Source organism: Chrysemys picta, chromosome 6, assembly GCF_011386835.1.
Source record: "Chrysemys picta bellii isolate R12L10 chromosome 6, ASM1138683v2, whole genome shotgun sequence".
NCBI lineage: Eukaryota > Metazoa > Chordata > Testudines > Emydidae > Chrysemys > Chrysemys picta.
Genome location: NC_088796.1, coordinates 72,219,572 through 72,236,856, shown reverse-complemented (window position 1 = coordinate 72,236,856; position 17,285 = coordinate 72,219,572). Strand labels below are relative to the sequence as shown.

Genomic DNA, 17,285 nt, shown 5'->3' with positions numbered 1-17,285 from the left:
ACCCTACGGTCACGTGCTCTCAGTGGCCACTGCCAGGAGTTAATATGGTTCACGTCACGTCCGCCCTTACTTGCCTGTAAGCAGTATGGCGGAAGTGGAGGAGCAGCTGCCTCTCTCTCCTCAGGACGGTAGCCGAAGCGAGTGTGGAGAAGAGCCCCCGGATAGGGGAGCTGTGGTGGGGGTTGCCGAGCCGGCTCCCCCTTCAGCCGGCTCCCCGGTGACCGAGGAACCTGCCGAGGACTCCAAGAAGAAAAGTAATAGGAAAAGGAATTATTGCCCTGGGGGGCGGGGTGAGAACGGTCGATCGCTCTGATTGCCAGGTGCTTTGGCCAATCGGGGAAAAGAGTGAGCCGCCTACTTCAGCTAAAAGAAGAACAGGAGGACTTGTGGCACCTTAGAGACTAACAAATTTATTAGAGCATAAGCTTTCGTGGACTACAGCCCACTTCTTCGGATGCATATAGATGCATATGCATATGTTCCATTCTATATGCATCTGAAGAAGTGGGCTGTAGTCCACGAAAGCTTATGCTCTAATAAATTTGTTAGTCTCTAAGGTGCCACAAGTACTCCTGTTCTTCTTTTTGCGGATACAGACTAACACGGCTGCTACTCTGAAACTACTTCAGCTAGCTTAACCAATTAGGAAAAGGCAGAGGATACGATCGTGTGCGGCGGGGGAGGGGAGGAAATGCTCCAGGCCTGTTGTACGGGCGCGTTGGTATCTCCCGGCCGCGGGTGGGACAGCAGGACAGCGGCTAATAGCTTCTCCCGGCACGGAGGGTTGGGCGGGGCTGGGGCTGTAGCTGCTGAGCTGTCTCTGAGGCGGGTTGCCTATGGCTTGGGGCGGGGCTCCTGCCTCTGCCCAGGTGCGCAGCGGCTGGTTTCCTTCGCGCCCCGTCCACCGCGCTCAGTCTCTGCTCTCGCCCTAGTTGACGTCCTGCTGAAGGCTGTGGGGGACACGCCGATCATGAAGACCAAGAAGTGGACCGTGGAGAGGACCCGCACCATCCAGGGGCTCGTTGACTTCATCAAAAAGTTCCTCAAGCTGGTGGCCTCTGAGCAGCTGGTACGTGACCTGTATCCTCTAAGCTGGGGAAAGAAGCGGCAGATCCTAGGGCTGCTTGGTGTCAGGGTGAAAAAGGGGATAGCAGTTAGGTGATGAAGTGCGGGACGTGTGGAGCTGGCAAGGCTGCGATCAGTGATGGCATCATGTTGCCTGCTTCTTAATTGTGTAAGTTGCTTTGTATGGTGATGAGGTAACTCTCCACAGGGTACTTGAGAAAAAAAGGGGCTTGTTGTACTTGCTGACTATGGAGCCTATACCGGCATAGCTATGATAGCATCACCCTAGAATGTAGACACAGCCTGCACTAGAGAAGAGTTTTTTTCCCATCAGTGTAGGAACACCAGTTCCAAAAACAAAGTTAGCTACTTTACCAGAAGCATTTTTCCATTGACATAGCTGTGAGGTTAGCCTAACTATGCTAAGCACAAACTCGGCTGTCTAACAGGAAGTGGAATACATATATAATAAAACATAAGGAAAACACACATCGTGTAGTGCATACAGGAAAAATATCTCAAAAACCTCCTATTAAATAAAAGCTATTGCATTTCCTTATGTATTTGTATAGTCCCTAGCACACCGAGGTCCCAGGGCTCCTAGGCACTATGGTAATACAAATGATAAATAACACTGCTCTACAGCCAAAATGCTTCTGAAATAAATGTAGTCAAACTTTACTAATTCTGGGTCACTGAGAACGAAAATGATGCTTAAAATTGTTGACTGGCACTAGTTTTCAAGATGTGCTATTGGGTCAGTATATACGACCCTTGACTTGGGAATGGCGGAGGATAAGTGAGTTATAAAGGGAAGGGATCTCAATTTAAACCAGAAATGACTAAAATACATCTTTGACTGGATCGATGAATAAATCTATGACTGGGTTTGGACAGTACTTGCTTTTTAGGCAAAACAATGAATGATGCAATCTGAAGCTGGTATTGCGTCATACATGATATGAATTGCATCATGTTATTCCTAGAAGTCATGGATGATGCAATCACAATGAAGCTTACATCACTCTGCTGAACAAATTGCCCTATATCAGCTCTAGAAATCACACAGTGTCGTGCTCTCTTATTTGTCAGTGTTTGATTTTGCAAAGGGACACATTTCTGTTTAGCCAAAGTGAGCAGAGATGCCTTGTACTTGTGTGAACAGTGCAGATAACTTCTACTATGTTTGTAGTGAAGTGACTTTTGCATCACAAAAGCGCAGTATAACCACTATGGTTAAGAAAGCCTATCGCCTTTATTTTGGCTGCAAAATTGGAGATCAGGACAAGAGGTGGGCCCCACACATATGCTGCAACACTTGTGCAACAAATCTTCGCCAGTGGTTAAACAGGAAAAGGAAATCTATGCCTTTTGCAGTGCCAATGATTTGGAGAGAGCCACCAGATCATACCAGCAATTGTTACTTCTGCATGGTGCCTCCAGTTGGGAAAGGTGTGTCAAAGAAGAAAAAGTGGACTGTGCATTATCGAAACAGTCCATCAGCTATACGCCCAGTACCCTATGGAGAAGGACTGCCGGTTCCTGATGCACCAGAATCATTCTCACTTGAGTCAGACAAGGAAGAGGATGAAACTTCTGGTCCTGAACCATCAATGTCACAGGATCCACATTTTCTCCCATCCTCCTGTGAACCACACTTTATAACACAAGGTGAACTGAATGACCTTGTCAGGGATTTGGAACTACCCAAGAGTAAGACAGAGCTGTTGGGCTCCAGACTACAGCAGTGGAATCTCCTGGCAGGTGATGTTAGGGTTTCCATGTACCGTGACCGTCCAAGGGATCTTGTCCCATTCTTCTTCATGGAAGGTGATCTTGTAGCCTGCAACAACATCGATGGTGTGATGGCAGCCCTCAACATCGTTCACGATCCAGATGAGTGGAGACTGTTCATTGATTCATCAAAGACGAGTCTTAAAGCTATTTTACTGCATAATGGCAATGTTTTGCCATCAATTCCAGTTAGTCATGCAGTCCATATGAAGGAAACCTATGACAACATGAATCAACTTTTGAGGTGCATAAACTATGACCAACATCAGTGGCAGCTTTGTGGCGATTTGAAGGTTGTTGCTCTCTTGCTTGGTCTGCAGACTGGATACACAAAGTACTGCTGTTTTCTCTGCGAATGGGATAGTCGTGCAAGAGATTCCCATTACATCAAGAAAGATTGGCCACTCCGACAGTCATTGGAGCCTGGGAGGAAAAATGTTCAGCATCCACCACTTGTTGAATCAAGGAAGATTGTTACCACCCTTACACATCAAGCTGGGTCTGATGAAGAACTTTGTCAAGGCCATTGACAAAACACAAGCAGCTGTCAAGTACCTCCGTGGAAAATTTCCAAGGTTAAGTGAAGCTAAGATAAAGGAAGGTGTCTTTGTTGGTCCTCAGATTCGTGAACTTCTTCGAGATGATGCATTTGACCATGCACTGCGTGGCAAGGAAAAGACAGCATGGAAAGCCTTCCAGTTAGTGGCAATAAATTTTCTCGGAAACAAGAAGGCAGACAACTACAGGTTGTTGGTGGAAAACCTCCTCAAGGCATACAAAAGCCTTGGTTGCAACATATCACTAAAGATACATTTTTTGCACTCTCATCTAGATTTTTTTCCACCGAACTGCGGAGCAGTGAGCGACGAGCACGACGAGCGATTTCACCAGGACATTGCAACAATGGAGAAACGCCATCAGGGCAAATGGAGCCCATCAATGCTTGCAGACTATTGCTGGACAGTGACAAGAGATGCTCCGTTTAATGAATACAAGAGACAAGCCAGGAAGCGCCGAGTAGACACTGAATAGGACTAAACTGTGTACATAATCGTTTTTTGCCTTTTGTTTCATAATAAATTTTATTTATATAACCCTTTTGCTGATTTTTAAAGTGTTACATAAACAGGACAGGTGAAATGTTATCATGTAAAGCAACCATAAACACATGAAAAGACCTCGCCGTGGTGGAGTACAGGAGTCGACGGCAGAGCGATCGGGGATCGATTTATCATCTACACTAGACACGATAAATCGATCCTTTATAGATCGATCACTACCCGCTGATCCGGCAGGTAGTGTAGATGTACCCTTAGAAGTTTTCAGTACTTAGGTCTTGTCTACACTAGTGGGATAAGTCAACCTAAATTATGCTACTCCAGCTACGTGAATAACGTAAATGGAGTCGATGTAGCTTAGGTCAACTTACGGCGGTGTCTTCACTGCGCTGTGTCGACGGGAGACACTCTCCTGTCAACTTACCTTACTCTTCTCGGAGAGGTGGAGTACTGAAATTGACCGGAGAGCATTCTGCTGTCAATTTAACAGGCCTTCACTAGAGAGGGAAGGGGGCGGGGGCAAAATAGGCAGCTGCCCTGGGGCCTGGCAATTTACAAGCGCCCAGGGCTCCCGGCCGCTGCTACCCTGGCAGCGGCCGGAGCCCCAGGTCCTTTAAATCACCGCCAGAGCCCCGGGCGTTGCAGGCTGGGCAGCGCAGAAGGGCTGGCTGGGGGAGGCTTACCCCCCTCCAGCCCCTTCCCCCCAAGGCCCTGAAAGTACCAGTAAGACTTGTATGTTACTTTCACCCCTAGATAAAAGTTTCCATGGGTATGTTTGATGCAAGAAAATTTTGCAGTAGACCGGAGGTCTTGGTGTTGGATATTCAAAGCAAAAGAGCGAGGACTAGACCATGGGCTTGATGGCAGTGTGCAAGACAAGTGCTTGATTGCAGGTCCTAGTACGAATGGCGTAGCATGCTCAGACCTGGGGAAGCGAGGTTGTCTCACATTATTTCAGCAAAGACCCAGTTGGCAAGTTAAAGAACAGAATTTCTAGGTTCCATGCAGTACCTCTCTCTGTAAATGATGGTGGCTCTGTGCAGAACTTTGAAGGTGTAAAGAGAGGTAAATACTGTGAACAGAAGGTAACCTTCACCCCATCCCTGACAGGGGCATCGGATCAAAGAAGTGCTCCTCGTAGATAAGAAGATAACTCACCAGGCAGATTTTTTCACCTTCTGTTTTCTTCCCTCACAGTTTATATATGTGAATCAGTCCTTTGCTCCTTCTCCAGACCAGGAAGTCGGGACACTCTATGAGGTGACTTTAGTTTTGAGTGTTGTTCTTTCTTAATATTTGTTTAGTAGAAACTGTCTGTACCCTTGTCTTCCTTTTTAAATCTGCTATATGCCTGCCATGCCCAAAGTGGTGACATCATGAATTTCTGTAACATCATGGATAACATTGCATGAATGTATTAACAGGCGACACTGTTTCATGATGCGTTTGTCCAATAGTAATAGTTTAATTCATGAATGGACTGCTTCATTGGTAATCTAACCCCTTGTTGCTTTTCTTAAAAGAGAACTGGATAAATTCATGGTGGTTAAGTCCATTAATGACTATTAGCCAGGACAGGTAAGGAATGGTGTCCCTAGCCTCTGTTTGTCAGAGGATGGAGATGGATGACAGGAGAGAGATCACTTGATCATTGCCTGTTAGGTTCACTCCCTCTGGGGCACCTGGCATTGGCCACTGTCGGTAGACAGGATACTGGGCTAGATGGACCTTTGGTCTGACCCGGTACGGCCTTTCTTATGTTCTTATGTTTTCTCTTTCTCCACTCCCTTTTCTTTCCCCTGTAGTGTTTTGGAAGCGATGGCAAACTTGTACTGCATTACTGCAAATCTCAAGCGTGGGGATGAATGGTAAGCAGCCGTTGATGCCCAGGACTGGCCTTCAGAAAGGAAAAGGCCTCTGATAATCTTCAGAAACAATGCCCATGGACATGCTGAAGAGAATTGTATATTACTGCCTATGAATTTATTTTATTCTGTGCATTTATCTACAAAATGATGCAGATGACTTGCATAAAAGAAGAGCTACATAGAATTACGTGGCTGAGTAGCCTTTCTTCCTTGTGTCATTTGTAGTGTGGGGGAAAAAATTGCATGTGCCATCCGTAGAACAGAGCCATCTTTCCTGCTGCAGAGCTCCTTGGTTGCCACATATGAAAGGACATTATTTCATGTCTTGTGAACTGCATAACTCCATTGCTCTGAATACTGTATTGAGGATATAGCTTTCCTTTATTAGGAAGGATACTTATTGCACTTGTGCTCGGGGATTCAGTTTACTTCTGACATAATGTTCATCTCTATTATGTGCAGTTTAATCTCTTACCTGTTGTGAAGCCTTTACTTTGAATGTGTAGTGTCTCACTTACGCCTCACTTCAGGCAAGTATTTTATAGGTTTGTCTCATAAGTAACATATATAAACAGTTGCACACAAGGTAAAAGGAGTATTTTCATACTGTATACTCTCTCACACCTTAAGCTATGAGAGTATTTGATACAGCTGCGTTTCCTGAACTTTTTTTTTTTAATTTTTCCCTTTAGCAATAGCAGGACACATGTTTCTTACCTTTTTCCTAATTGTTTAATATTTTCACCAAAGCTATAATATACTTGGAAAAATGTCCCTGGCAGCTCTCACCTACCAGCAACAGCAGAAAGAGAGTGACCCAGCTATTGACTCTTTCAGTTTCATGGAAATAAATGTTGGATGTCTAAAGCCTACTGTAAGCATACTTCCACTTATGCGCCTCGTCCCCTGCTTCACCTGCTGTATTGTCACTGTTCCATCAAAAGAAATGGAACACCACTTTGGGATATTTTGATAACTGTCACAAAGTAATCACAGGAAATGGTTCTCCTGAAAAGGACTTCCTATCACCATAACGGGAAGAAGGATACTGAGTCTCCATCCCACCCATGCACTGACATCTACCCTGTGTGGGAAAGGAGACTTGCCAAACAGCTCTGTTTAGGGGATGGGCAAAGGCTTAATCAGGTTCCTCTACCAAATCACTTCCCCTTTTATTAACATGAAGGAAAACTAAAGAATTATCCGCAGTCTGCTAATCTATTAATATGTAATTGTAAATTTAGCTGCTTGCTAATATATGCTACCCAAAAATGTGGCTACAACCTCTGCATGCATAATTTTTGTTCTATTTAGGATGTTTTAATAAACTCGGTATTTCTTTTTTCATGTTGAAAGCTAAATCAAAATTCTTTGATTTCAGCTAACCAAGTTGCAACCATCTCTAATTTATGCAAATGTGTTGAGTATTTAAGTGTCTGTCTGTATTTAGACAATCAGAATTCTGAAGGATTATGAATAGGTGTGTTCTAAATCTGTTCCCAAATGAATTATTTTAGTATTAATTACTATATTTTTAGAAAACTGATACACACAAGTTTATAATTCCTTATTTATGAAATGGCGTCTTCCAATAAATACAAAAACATTCTAAAACAGTTAAATGAGTGCCCCTTTGATTAAAATTCAAAACCAGAAAAATAAATACCTGTTATTCTTTCAGAGCCAACTATTGGGTTGCTCTGAAGCAATTGTAACCTTGAACAGCCACTAGAGGGTACTTGACGATAAAAAGATTTGCACATTTTTCAATAGATTTTGGAAGTGATTTTGTATTCCCATTTTGCCTGCTAAACACATGTGATTAGGTTTCTCTCAAGCTTGTGGCTTCTATGTGGCAATGTGGTTGGCTAAGAGATAAACCACAACCCTGGCTCTCTCTAATTAGTTTTAGACTGAGACTGTTCATCTCAGTTGTCTTAATTAATCAAACTACTGGTGTGGTGCATATGGACATGTGGAATGATGCGAGAAGCAGAAAAGGAAAGAATAGAAATGAGAGGCGGAAGAGATATAAGTCATCTTATCCATCCACCTACCACTGCAGGATTGTTCGTCTTGCTGCATTATCAGTTTTATCCTTTTGAGTTTTAAATGAAGCAAGGGATGGGGCTTCTCTTGCTTCCTCGGGGGCTATTTTACAGTGGTAACAGATCTCATTGTTAGGTGTCTGTTTCCTTGCATTCAACATATGTATTAATTTGCTCAGTTTTGTCCTATTTCAAACTTAGAATCATAGGGTTAAAAGGGACTGTGAGGATCATCTAGTCTACCCCCTGCCAAGATGCAGTAGGGGGTAGATCTCATTTATTTAGATAAAATGTGCTTTTCCTCAGGACTTGGCAGGTCCATTCGACCACACTAAATCATTCCTGTTTGTCCTTGCATTTGCACTTTTTATAGACTTAGACAGTTGTTCGTTTCCTCCCCCACTTGTTAGCTAAAAAATATGTTTAGTTTTTTGTCTCTTAACTGGTGGGGTCTAGGGTGATTCCCTTATTCGCTCTGGTTCCTCTCCTATGAATTCATTCTTATTCTGTCTTTCTGGCACTGAGAGGTAGTGCTAGTCTTTTAATCTCCTTTCAGTACAGCTCTTCACATGTACCAGCATTTTGCTTCAAGGGTACAGCCGGGAGGCTTCTTGGTGGTCCTCTTTTCAGCTGCTTCTAGCAGTGATCAAATGGCCAGCTCTCCATTGACCACAATAAAGCACTCTGAAGATTACCAGTGATCCGTATGCCATCATTCAAGATAGCAACTCCTCCCTAAAAGGGGAAATTCTTTATCTGAGACTGTCTGAAATTATGGATTATTGTATAAACTTCCTAAAGGTGAGTCACATAGCTTATTAAGGTGAGTGAATAAATGGCTAGCAGGTAGAAGAATTTGAGTCAGAAGTGTGTGGTCTGTGGAATCTGGCAAGGAATGAAACCCCACAGTAAATATAGCTTTGACTAAACCAATTTAAATATAATGTGTAATATCTCAATTTGCAGATGAGCCTAAAATGAAGGACGTGGTTAAGAAACACGGGAGGTAACTATATGGCAGGATAATTTTGATAGATCAGGCATCTAGTCAAGAGGTGAAATATGAATTGTAAAATAATATCTCAGCTATGTATAGTTTAAATGACACTGAGTTAATTAATGCAGTATAACTGAAGAAATACATAACTAAATTGGAGGGAGTACAGTCTAGGGCAACAGATGGTAAAGGAAATAAGAATAGTGATAGTTTCTTTATCATGAAATGTGATGAGTGAGAGGTGACAAACTGAAATATTTTTAAACTAGATAGGGTTTATTATAAAATTAAACCATGAAGGTTGATGACTGGGACCATTGACATCCCACTAGGATGGGGTGGCAGACTTAATCTGTGGGGAATTAAGGGAAATCTTACACATCATGGCCCAGTCCTAAAGCTCTTAATCACATGGAGCTTGATTATGCACCTTTTCTTGCTATGGGTAATCTCCACCTCTGAGTGTTCACCAGTGTGGGTAAATAAAACGTTAGAATCCATTTGGGTTGTAGGATGAGTGAAAAAAAGATAAACTGTAATAGAAGTAAGAGAAAATATGCATATTTTCATTTTTCTTATTTAAATACATTTCATAAACGATATTAACTAGAACTGTATCTGTGGTGATATAGCCTCTCAAAATCCAAGTTCATTTAATGCATGGAAGGAAAATACAATAGTCATGTGACTGCCTGAGCAATTTATGGGCGTCATGGCATTACTGTGCAGTTTCATGTATCTGGACCAAGAAGTACCAAATTGTATGCTGAAATTACTTCTATTCTCAAATTTTGGCTAAAAATATCAGAAAAACTGACAAAATAATTTGGAAACTGATATGAATTTAATATTTAATGTGTTAACCTACACATTTTTAAATCTACAGAACTAGATAGCCTTCATTCAAGAGTTTAAAAAAAATTGGCTGAAAAACTGTTGAGTAATGTTAATTCTTGACAAATCTTGGAACATTGGGGAAGTTTTAGAGACTGGGAAAAAGCTAATGTTGTGCCAAACTTTAAAAAAAAAAAAAAAGGCTACATAGTAACTATGGGCCAGTTATCTTGACATCGATCCAAGGCAAAAACATGGAAAGGCTGATATGGGATGCAATCAGTTAAAAAATAAAGAAAGAAAGAATGGTAGTATAATTGATGCAATCAAGATGGTTTTATGTCAAGTACGTCTTGTCAAACTATTTTTTATGACATTAAAAGCTGAATTGATAGAGGTAACTATTGATATAGTAACTATACCTACATGTTATACATAGATGCGTGTAAGTCAAATGACTCTCTCATGTATATTCTGATATTAATAAATACCACTATACCTAATCCATAAATCTATTAATGAATTAAAAACTTAATATCTGATAAATATTAAAAAGTAATTGTAAATAGGGAGGCGTCTAAGGGGGTGTTTCTAGCGGGGTACATCCAGGAATTTGTTCTTGGTCTAAGCTATTTAATATTTCTATCAGTGATCAGCAAGAACATATAAAATCATTGCTGGTAAAATTTTCAAGTGACACAAAGTGATAAATAATGACAGCTCAATTCTACAGAACAGTCTGGTTTGTTTGGTAAACTGGGTTCACTTGAACCTTGAACAACATGGTGTTTTTGTTTGCTGTTTTTTACACAGCTAAAGGGGAGCCAAAGGTATATAAGGTCATACATACCATTATGAACAAAGAATGCAGGTCTCACTTATAGGATGGGGAATTGTATTTTGGAAAGCAGTAATTCAGAAAAAATACTTGGGGCCACAGTAAATAATCAACTGAGCATAATCTGTTAATGTGATGTGGTGGCTAATAGCTAGTGCGATCCTTGGATGTGTAAGCAGAGGAATATAGAGTAGAAGTAAGGAAAAGGTGGTATTACCACTGTGTGTAGCATTAGTGAAACAGTTACTGGAATAATGTTTTCAGCTCTGGTGTCAACACTTTAAAAATACAAATTGGACAGAGTTCAGAAAAGAGCTCTATGTGAATGGTCTGGAAAACTTGCCTCACGGTGAGAAGAAATTCTATTTAGTTTATTCAAGAGAAGGCTAAGTGGTGACTTCATTGTGGTCTATAGGGAAACGGTTCTGATATAAGGCTTTTCAATCCAGGCTACTATCTGGCAAAAGTATAACCAGATCCAATGGCTACAAGTTGAAACTAGACAAACTCAGACTAAAAATAAGGTGTAAAGTTTTAGCCAAGAGGGTAATTAGTCATTGGAACAACTTATCTAGGAATGAGGTGGATTCTCCATCACTTGAAGTTTTTGAGTCAAGACTGAATGTCTTTCTAAGATGCTCCAGCTCAATTAGGAGTTATGGGCTTGATGTAGAATTATAGGGTGAATTACAGAATGAAATGTATGAAGCAGGAAGTCAGACAAAATGATCATAATAGTTCCTTCTGATCTTAGAATCTATGAAAAGTTTTAAAAAGTGTGACAAGTGTCAAATCAAATTTGACTTTCACTGTTTCCTAGTCAACTTGTTTGTTGCTTTAAACTGTAGTTCTGACTATGGAAGTTCACTTGGTATACAGCATCAGGATAATATAATCTGATCTTGCCTTGCTGTGACAGTCTCTGTACCATTTTTCCCCCTTGTCACTTCTTACGGGAATAGTATTTGATAGTGCAGTATTTCAGCTATATCTGCACAGATGGTAATGTTGATGTAAATGTCTAAACTACTTCATTTGGTTTAGTATATTCTGAATGTGTTATTAAAGGTGTAAAGTATTTTTATATTTCCTCTCATTATTTCCAAATTAACAGAAATGCTACATTTCACTCTGTGCCTAGCAACTGCTTCCTCCCTATGCAGACTCCAGGGACCTAACTTGTTCCTTACAACTCCTAAATAATTTCAGTTTCCAGCTAATGAAGTCTAGATCCTCTTTGTCAGCTTGTTGATGCTACTGGAATTCCAATCATCTGATGATTGCCCCTTACAGCCTCTCACATCTTAAAAAGAAGCAGTGATAAAAGCAGTACCTACCCACCCTCTGACTAAGTGAAGGAGTAATTTCCTGTCAACCTTTTAAATCTCCCTGAACAGCCCTATACATCCTCTACCAGCTCCTGTATCCTAAGAAAATCAGTATGGCCACCTGCCTTTTATCCAAAAGCCACCTGCCTTTTATCAAAATATATGAATGAATATTCCATAAGTATTTTCTTATATAAGAAATTAAGTTGTACTATTTAGTTTTTTAAATTAAATATAAACTAATTTAAATGAATAGCAAACAAGGTAATCAGAGGTACTGAATGAAACTGGAATTGCCTCAATTACAACCTTCTTAATAGAGAGGTGTAGAATCAACTGGTCTATAAGTATTAATGTCAACTCAGTGCCAATTTGAGCAAAGATCTTCTCAACCCTGTTTAAAGTGTGGTTCTAGAAAAATGACCCCAAAAAATGGGGAATGCTCCTTGTCCATGGATCATTGATGAGGATGGCTAGCAAAGTTATCAGCCTTGATAACAGCATGAGCTGCAAGTTAGTCAGTGTTAAACTTTGTATGTTTTTCCATATGCAAAGAACAAAGATATACTTTCAGCATAAGTGACTTTTATATTAATCAAAGACCACAAAGAAGGAACAAAAGTAAAGTCCCCATGAGAGAGCACAATATGTTTGTGTGTCTCCTCTGCCAGAACAGGAGATGGCTGCCTGTCCGTAAATAGTCTTTAGGTAGTTAAAGGTACAGTACACATAATATAAAGTAATATAATTTCCATTGCTAAATTTACCACAGTCCTGGGGCAATCTCCATGTAAATCAATTAAGCAGATGAGTTTGACCTACTGGACTCAGGTAGACGTGAGTTAACATTAGCTTGCCTGCTTCATAGGCTCTTACGGAATACCCATTCACAACTGTCAACTTAATCTAAATAAACTTTATATATAATTGCTAAATATCTGTATCGAAAGATGGTGTGGTGTGCTGCAGCATAAAAATATCAAAACAATAGATCAAAGTTGCAACTTCTACATCAAAATGAAAAATCAATATGGGAAGTTAAAATGGGGGGAAAAAATCTGACACTCTCTAGGCTTGGTATCGGAGCTAATAATCCTTGCCTTCTCTGGGAAGTGGAATGCACAAGAAGAAGTTAATTTCTAAAACAGCAAAATTGCAAAGCAGAGAAGAGGGGCTCCAAATAGAAGACCACACACTAACTATTCTAGAAAGTATCAGGGGGTAGCCATGTTAGTCTGTATCTACAAAAACAACAAGGAGTCTGGTGGCACCTTAAAGACTAACAGATTTATTTGGGCATAAGCTTTCGTGGGTCAAAACCTCACTTCTTCGGATGCATCCGAAGAAGTGAGGTTTTGATCCACGAAAGCTTATGCCCAAATAAATCTGTTAGTCTTTAAGGTGCCACCAGACTCCTTGTTTTTATTCTAGAGAGAAGGCTTAGGGAGATTTGATTTTCTCATTATTTAACTGTTGCAAATTGAGAGAGTGGAATATCTTATTTAAAAATGTGTTTTCTCACAATGTTCATTAAACAAAAAAAAAGTGAAAACCTAAGGTTTACCACATACTTCCAGCAGGATAATGTATCCCCAGACTGAGCACAAACTGATGGCTATGGATAGTCCTGGGGGCGGGCCTGGAGCTGAAAATCACAACTCTCCAATTTGCTTCGCTCAGCAGTGCATATGTCAATGTGAATGTATCTGTTTCAGTGGGCAATACATGATTCAACATATAGCATGACTTAGTGAAGCGTGTACAACACACACTATGTGACGTATATGTTTCATAGCGTGATTGTTTCCTTATGTGACTGAGTATGCTTGTGATGTTTGTTATATATTTCTGAATAGTAGAGTTTTAATTATGCTTGCAACAACCCCTGACATGCTTCATTTGCTTCTGGTTCTCACCGAATGGATCATACATTATGTAAATGACATCCACGGGAATTTAGAGCAGACCCTTATGTGAGATAAAAGGCACAGACATTTGTGTGGTGTAAATCAAAACACTTTCAATTTTATTAGTACAGCCCTTATTTTAAAAAAAGTATTCTCCATTAAGGGTCCAAAACATTACAGCAACATTGTAAGATGTATTGCTTTGGAGCCTTACTGGAGAATACCATCTACTTATAAGGAAATATTCTCTGTAGCATATTATTTACATATGTTCATTTTTATTATCTGCTTGATAAAATGTTTTATGCTGTATATACCTGTTTGCTTATTTACAGTGAATTCTGTGGTATTCCCAGAATCTTTGAGGCACATTATCTTAAACTGATAAGAACCCACATATTGCGCTTGACTGGGCAGAAGGGTCTATGCCTCTTTTGCAAATATATAGAAACTTGAGTGAATTTATAGAGACTTGATATTATTGGTAAATAATGATCAGTAGAGGTGTTGCCTTAAAGGGGGGAAAAGGTGTAACTCTTAGACTAAATAAGGTGTGGTAGAGGGAAAGGTGTGGTGTATAATGAAGAGGAGACAGGTAAGTAAGGTGAAAGCAAAGAGATGTCTTTTAGGGATAAGAATACAATTAATAGGGAAGGGGGAAATATTAGTTTGTGTTTGTGGTTTACAACCAATAACAATAGTGACAGTGACTTCCAATGGGGCATAAAGCCCAAATCCAGATAAATTCCTCCCTTGGCCAAGTACCCTATAACAGAGATTGATTTCTTCCTACTTAATCTAGTTGCTCAATTGTGCTCAGGACCTAAACTACCGCACACGACCATTAGGCTAGTGGAAAGCTGTCAAGGAGGAACTCTGAAGAGTCCAACAGATGGATGGCGATCTCCGTGGAAGAGAAGCCCTTCGGAGATGGAACAGCAAGATAAGGTAAGTGTTGAAGGTCTTCTCCAGAGTCTTCGGGATAGGTGTCACTCTCATCGATATGGTCAGAACCACAATGAGACCCATACCGCACCGCGCACAGGCACAGTTCAGATGGACAGCCCCGCATCCACATAGGGGGTCAGTCTTTTATAGATGTTAAGGCGGGAAAAATTGGACTGTTCCAAATAGAAATACCAAGCAAGTCTGAGGTGATAGAACCTTCAGGGATTTGGGCGGGAAAACAGATGGAATGTCCAGAGCCCAAAGGCAGGAAAATCCAGTCCTGACCAGTTGGGACTAGCTTAGAGTCAGTGCCCCTGAGGGTATGTCTACACTACGAAATTGGGTCGATTTTATAGAAGACGATTTTTAGAAATCAATTTGATACGGTCGATTGTGTATGTCCCCACTAAGCGCATTAAGTCGGCGGAGTGCATCCTCACTACCATGGCTAGCATCGACTCATGGAGCGGTGCACTGTGGAAAGCTATCCCACAGTTCCCGCAGTCTCTGCTGCCCATTGGAATTATGGGTTAAGATCCCAATATCTGATGAGGCAAAAACATTGTCGCAGGTGGTTTTGGGTACATGTCATCAGTCTCCCCTCCCTCCCTCCCTCCCTCTGTGAAAGCAACTGCAGACAATCATTTTGTGCCTTTTTTTCCTGGGTTATCCATGCAGACGCCATAGCATGGCAAGCATGAAGCCCGCTCAGCTCACCGCTGCTGTTGCAAGCATTGTAAACACCTCACACATTATACTGCAATAATGTGCAGAACCTGTCAAAGAGACATCAGCGTGAGGATGATTGTGATGAGGACATGGACACAGACGTTCCTGAAAGCACGGGCTGTGGCAGTTGGGACATCATGGCAGCAATGGGGCTGGTTGATACAGTGGAATGCCGATTCTGGGCCTGGCAAACAAGCACAGACTGGTGGGATTACAGAGTGTTGCAGGTATGGGATGATTCCCAGTGGCTGCGAAACTTTCGCATGCATAAGGCCACTTTCCTGGAACTCTGTGAGTTGCTTTCCCTCTCCCTGAAGTGCAGGAATACCAAGATGAGAGCTGCCCTGACAGTTGAGAAGCAAATGGCGATAGCACTGTGGAAACTTGCAATGCCTGAGTGCTACCGGTCAGTCGGGAATCACTTTGGAGTAAGCAAATCTACTGTTGGGACTGCTGTGATTCAGGTAGCCAATGCAATCACTGACATTCTGCTATCAAGGGTAGTGACTCTGAGAAATGTGCAGGTCATAGTGGGTGGCTTTGCTGCAATGGGGTTCCCTAACTGTGGTGGGGCGGTAGACGGAACACATATCCCTATCTTGGCACCGGACCACCTTGCCAACCGGTACATAAACTGCAAGGGGTACTTCTCAATGGTGCTGCAAGCACTGGTGAATCACAAGGGACGTTTCACTGACATCAATGTGGGATGGCCGGGAAAGGTGCATGACACTCACATCTTTAGGAACTCTGGGCTCTTTGAGCAGCTGCAAGAAGGGATTTACTTCCCAGACCAGAAAATTACTGTTGGGGATGTTGAAATGCCAATAGTTATCCTTGGGGACCCAGCCTACCCCTTGCTCCCATGGCTCATGAAGCCATACACAGGCAGCCTGGACAATAAGGAGCAGTTCAACTATAGGCTGAGCAAGTGCAGAATGGTGGTAGAATGTGCCTTTGGACGTTTAAAAGCTCGCTGGCACTGTTTGCTGACTATGTTAGACCTCACTGCAATCAGTATTCCCAATGTTATTACTGCTTGCTGTGTGCTCTATAATATCTGTGAGAGTAAGGGGGAGATGTTTATGGCAGGGTGGGAGGTTGAGGCAAATCACCTGGCTGCCAATTTTGAACAGCCAGACACTAGGGCAATTAGAAGAGCACAGCTAGGTGCGCCGCACATCAGAGAGGCTTTGAAAACCAGTTTCATGAGTAGCTAGGGTATGGTGTGACAATTGTGTGTTTTTTCTCCTTGATGCAAACCCGCCCCCTTTGTTGATTTTAACTTCCTGTAAGCCAACCACCATCCCCAGCTGGCAAAGGAAATAGTCACTATTGTTTTGAAACCATGCATTCTTTATTAATTAAAAAAAGGGAGATAATTGATAAGGTATCTCAGGTGGGGTGCGGGAGGAGAGGTAGAGGGAAGGACAAGGCCACATTGCTTATTGCAGCCACACTACAAATCAGAACTGTTTGAATGACAGCCTTCTGTTGCTTGGGCCATCCTCTGGAGTGCAGTAGCTGGGTGCCCGGAGGGCCCCCACTCCTCCCGCGTTCTTGGGTATCTGAGTGAGAAGGATATGGAACTTGGGAAGGAGGACAGGCAGTTGTACAGTGGATGCAGCAGTGGTCTGTGCTCTTTGCTTTCCTGCAGCTCCACCAGATGCCTGAGCATGTCCGTTTGCTCTCCCTTTAGCCTCAGCATTGCATCCTGCCTCTTCTCATCGTGCTCACTTAATGCTTTCCTGGCCTCTGCCACTGAATGCCTCCATGCATTCAGCTGTGCTGTATCAGTGCAGGAGGACTGCATGAGCTCGGAAATCATGTTATCGCAAATGTGTTTTTTTCACCTTCTAATCTGAGATAAC

The 17,285-nt window shown here is 41.9% G+C and overlaps 2 protein-coding genes across 2 annotated transcripts; both read left to right on the top strand.

Annotated features, from left to right (window-relative positions):
* Positions 1 to 16: 16 nt before the first annotated feature.
* Positions 17 to 7,401, top strand: ATG12 (autophagy related 12). Its single transcript, XM_005300140.3, has 4 exons — positions 17 to 254; positions 933 to 1,069; positions 5,115 to 5,177; positions 5,723 to 7,401. Exons 1-4 carry the CDS (start codon positions 86 to 88, stop codon positions 5,780 to 5,782), a joined length of 429 nt encoding a protein of 142 aa, XP_005300197.1. The 5' UTR covers positions 17 to 85; the 3' UTR covers positions 5,783 to 7,401.
* A 7,138-nt stretch (positions 7,402 to 14,539) lies between these two features.
* On the top strand, positions 14,540 to 16,760 carry LOC135984327 (uncharacterized). Its single transcript, XM_065599258.1, has 2 exons — positions 14,540 to 14,685; positions 15,364 to 16,760. Exon 2 carries the CDS (start codon positions 15,504 to 15,506, stop codon positions 16,632 to 16,634), a length of 1,131 nt encoding a protein of 376 aa, XP_065455330.1. The 5' UTR covers positions 14,540 to 14,685; positions 15,364 to 15,503; the 3' UTR covers positions 16,635 to 16,760.
* Positions 16,761 to 17,285: the final 525 nt, after the last annotated feature.

Coding starts and splice junctions, on each gene's coding strand:
- LOC135984327 (XM_065599258.1), top strand. CDS start 15,504: ATGGACACAGACGTTCCTGAAAGCACGGGCTGTGGCAGTTGGGACATC.
- ATG12 (XM_005300140.3), top strand. CDS start 86: ATGGCGGAAGTGGAGGAGCAGCTGCCTCTCTCTCCTCAGGACGGTAGC. Junction 255..932: donor CGAGGACTCCAAGAAGAAAA/GTAATAGGAAAA, acceptor CTCTCGCCCTAG/TTGACGTCCTGCTGAAGGCT. Junction 5,178..5,722: donor AAGTCGGGACACTCTATGAG/GTGACTTTAGTT, acceptor TTTCCCCTGTAG/TGTTTTGGAAGCGATGGCAA.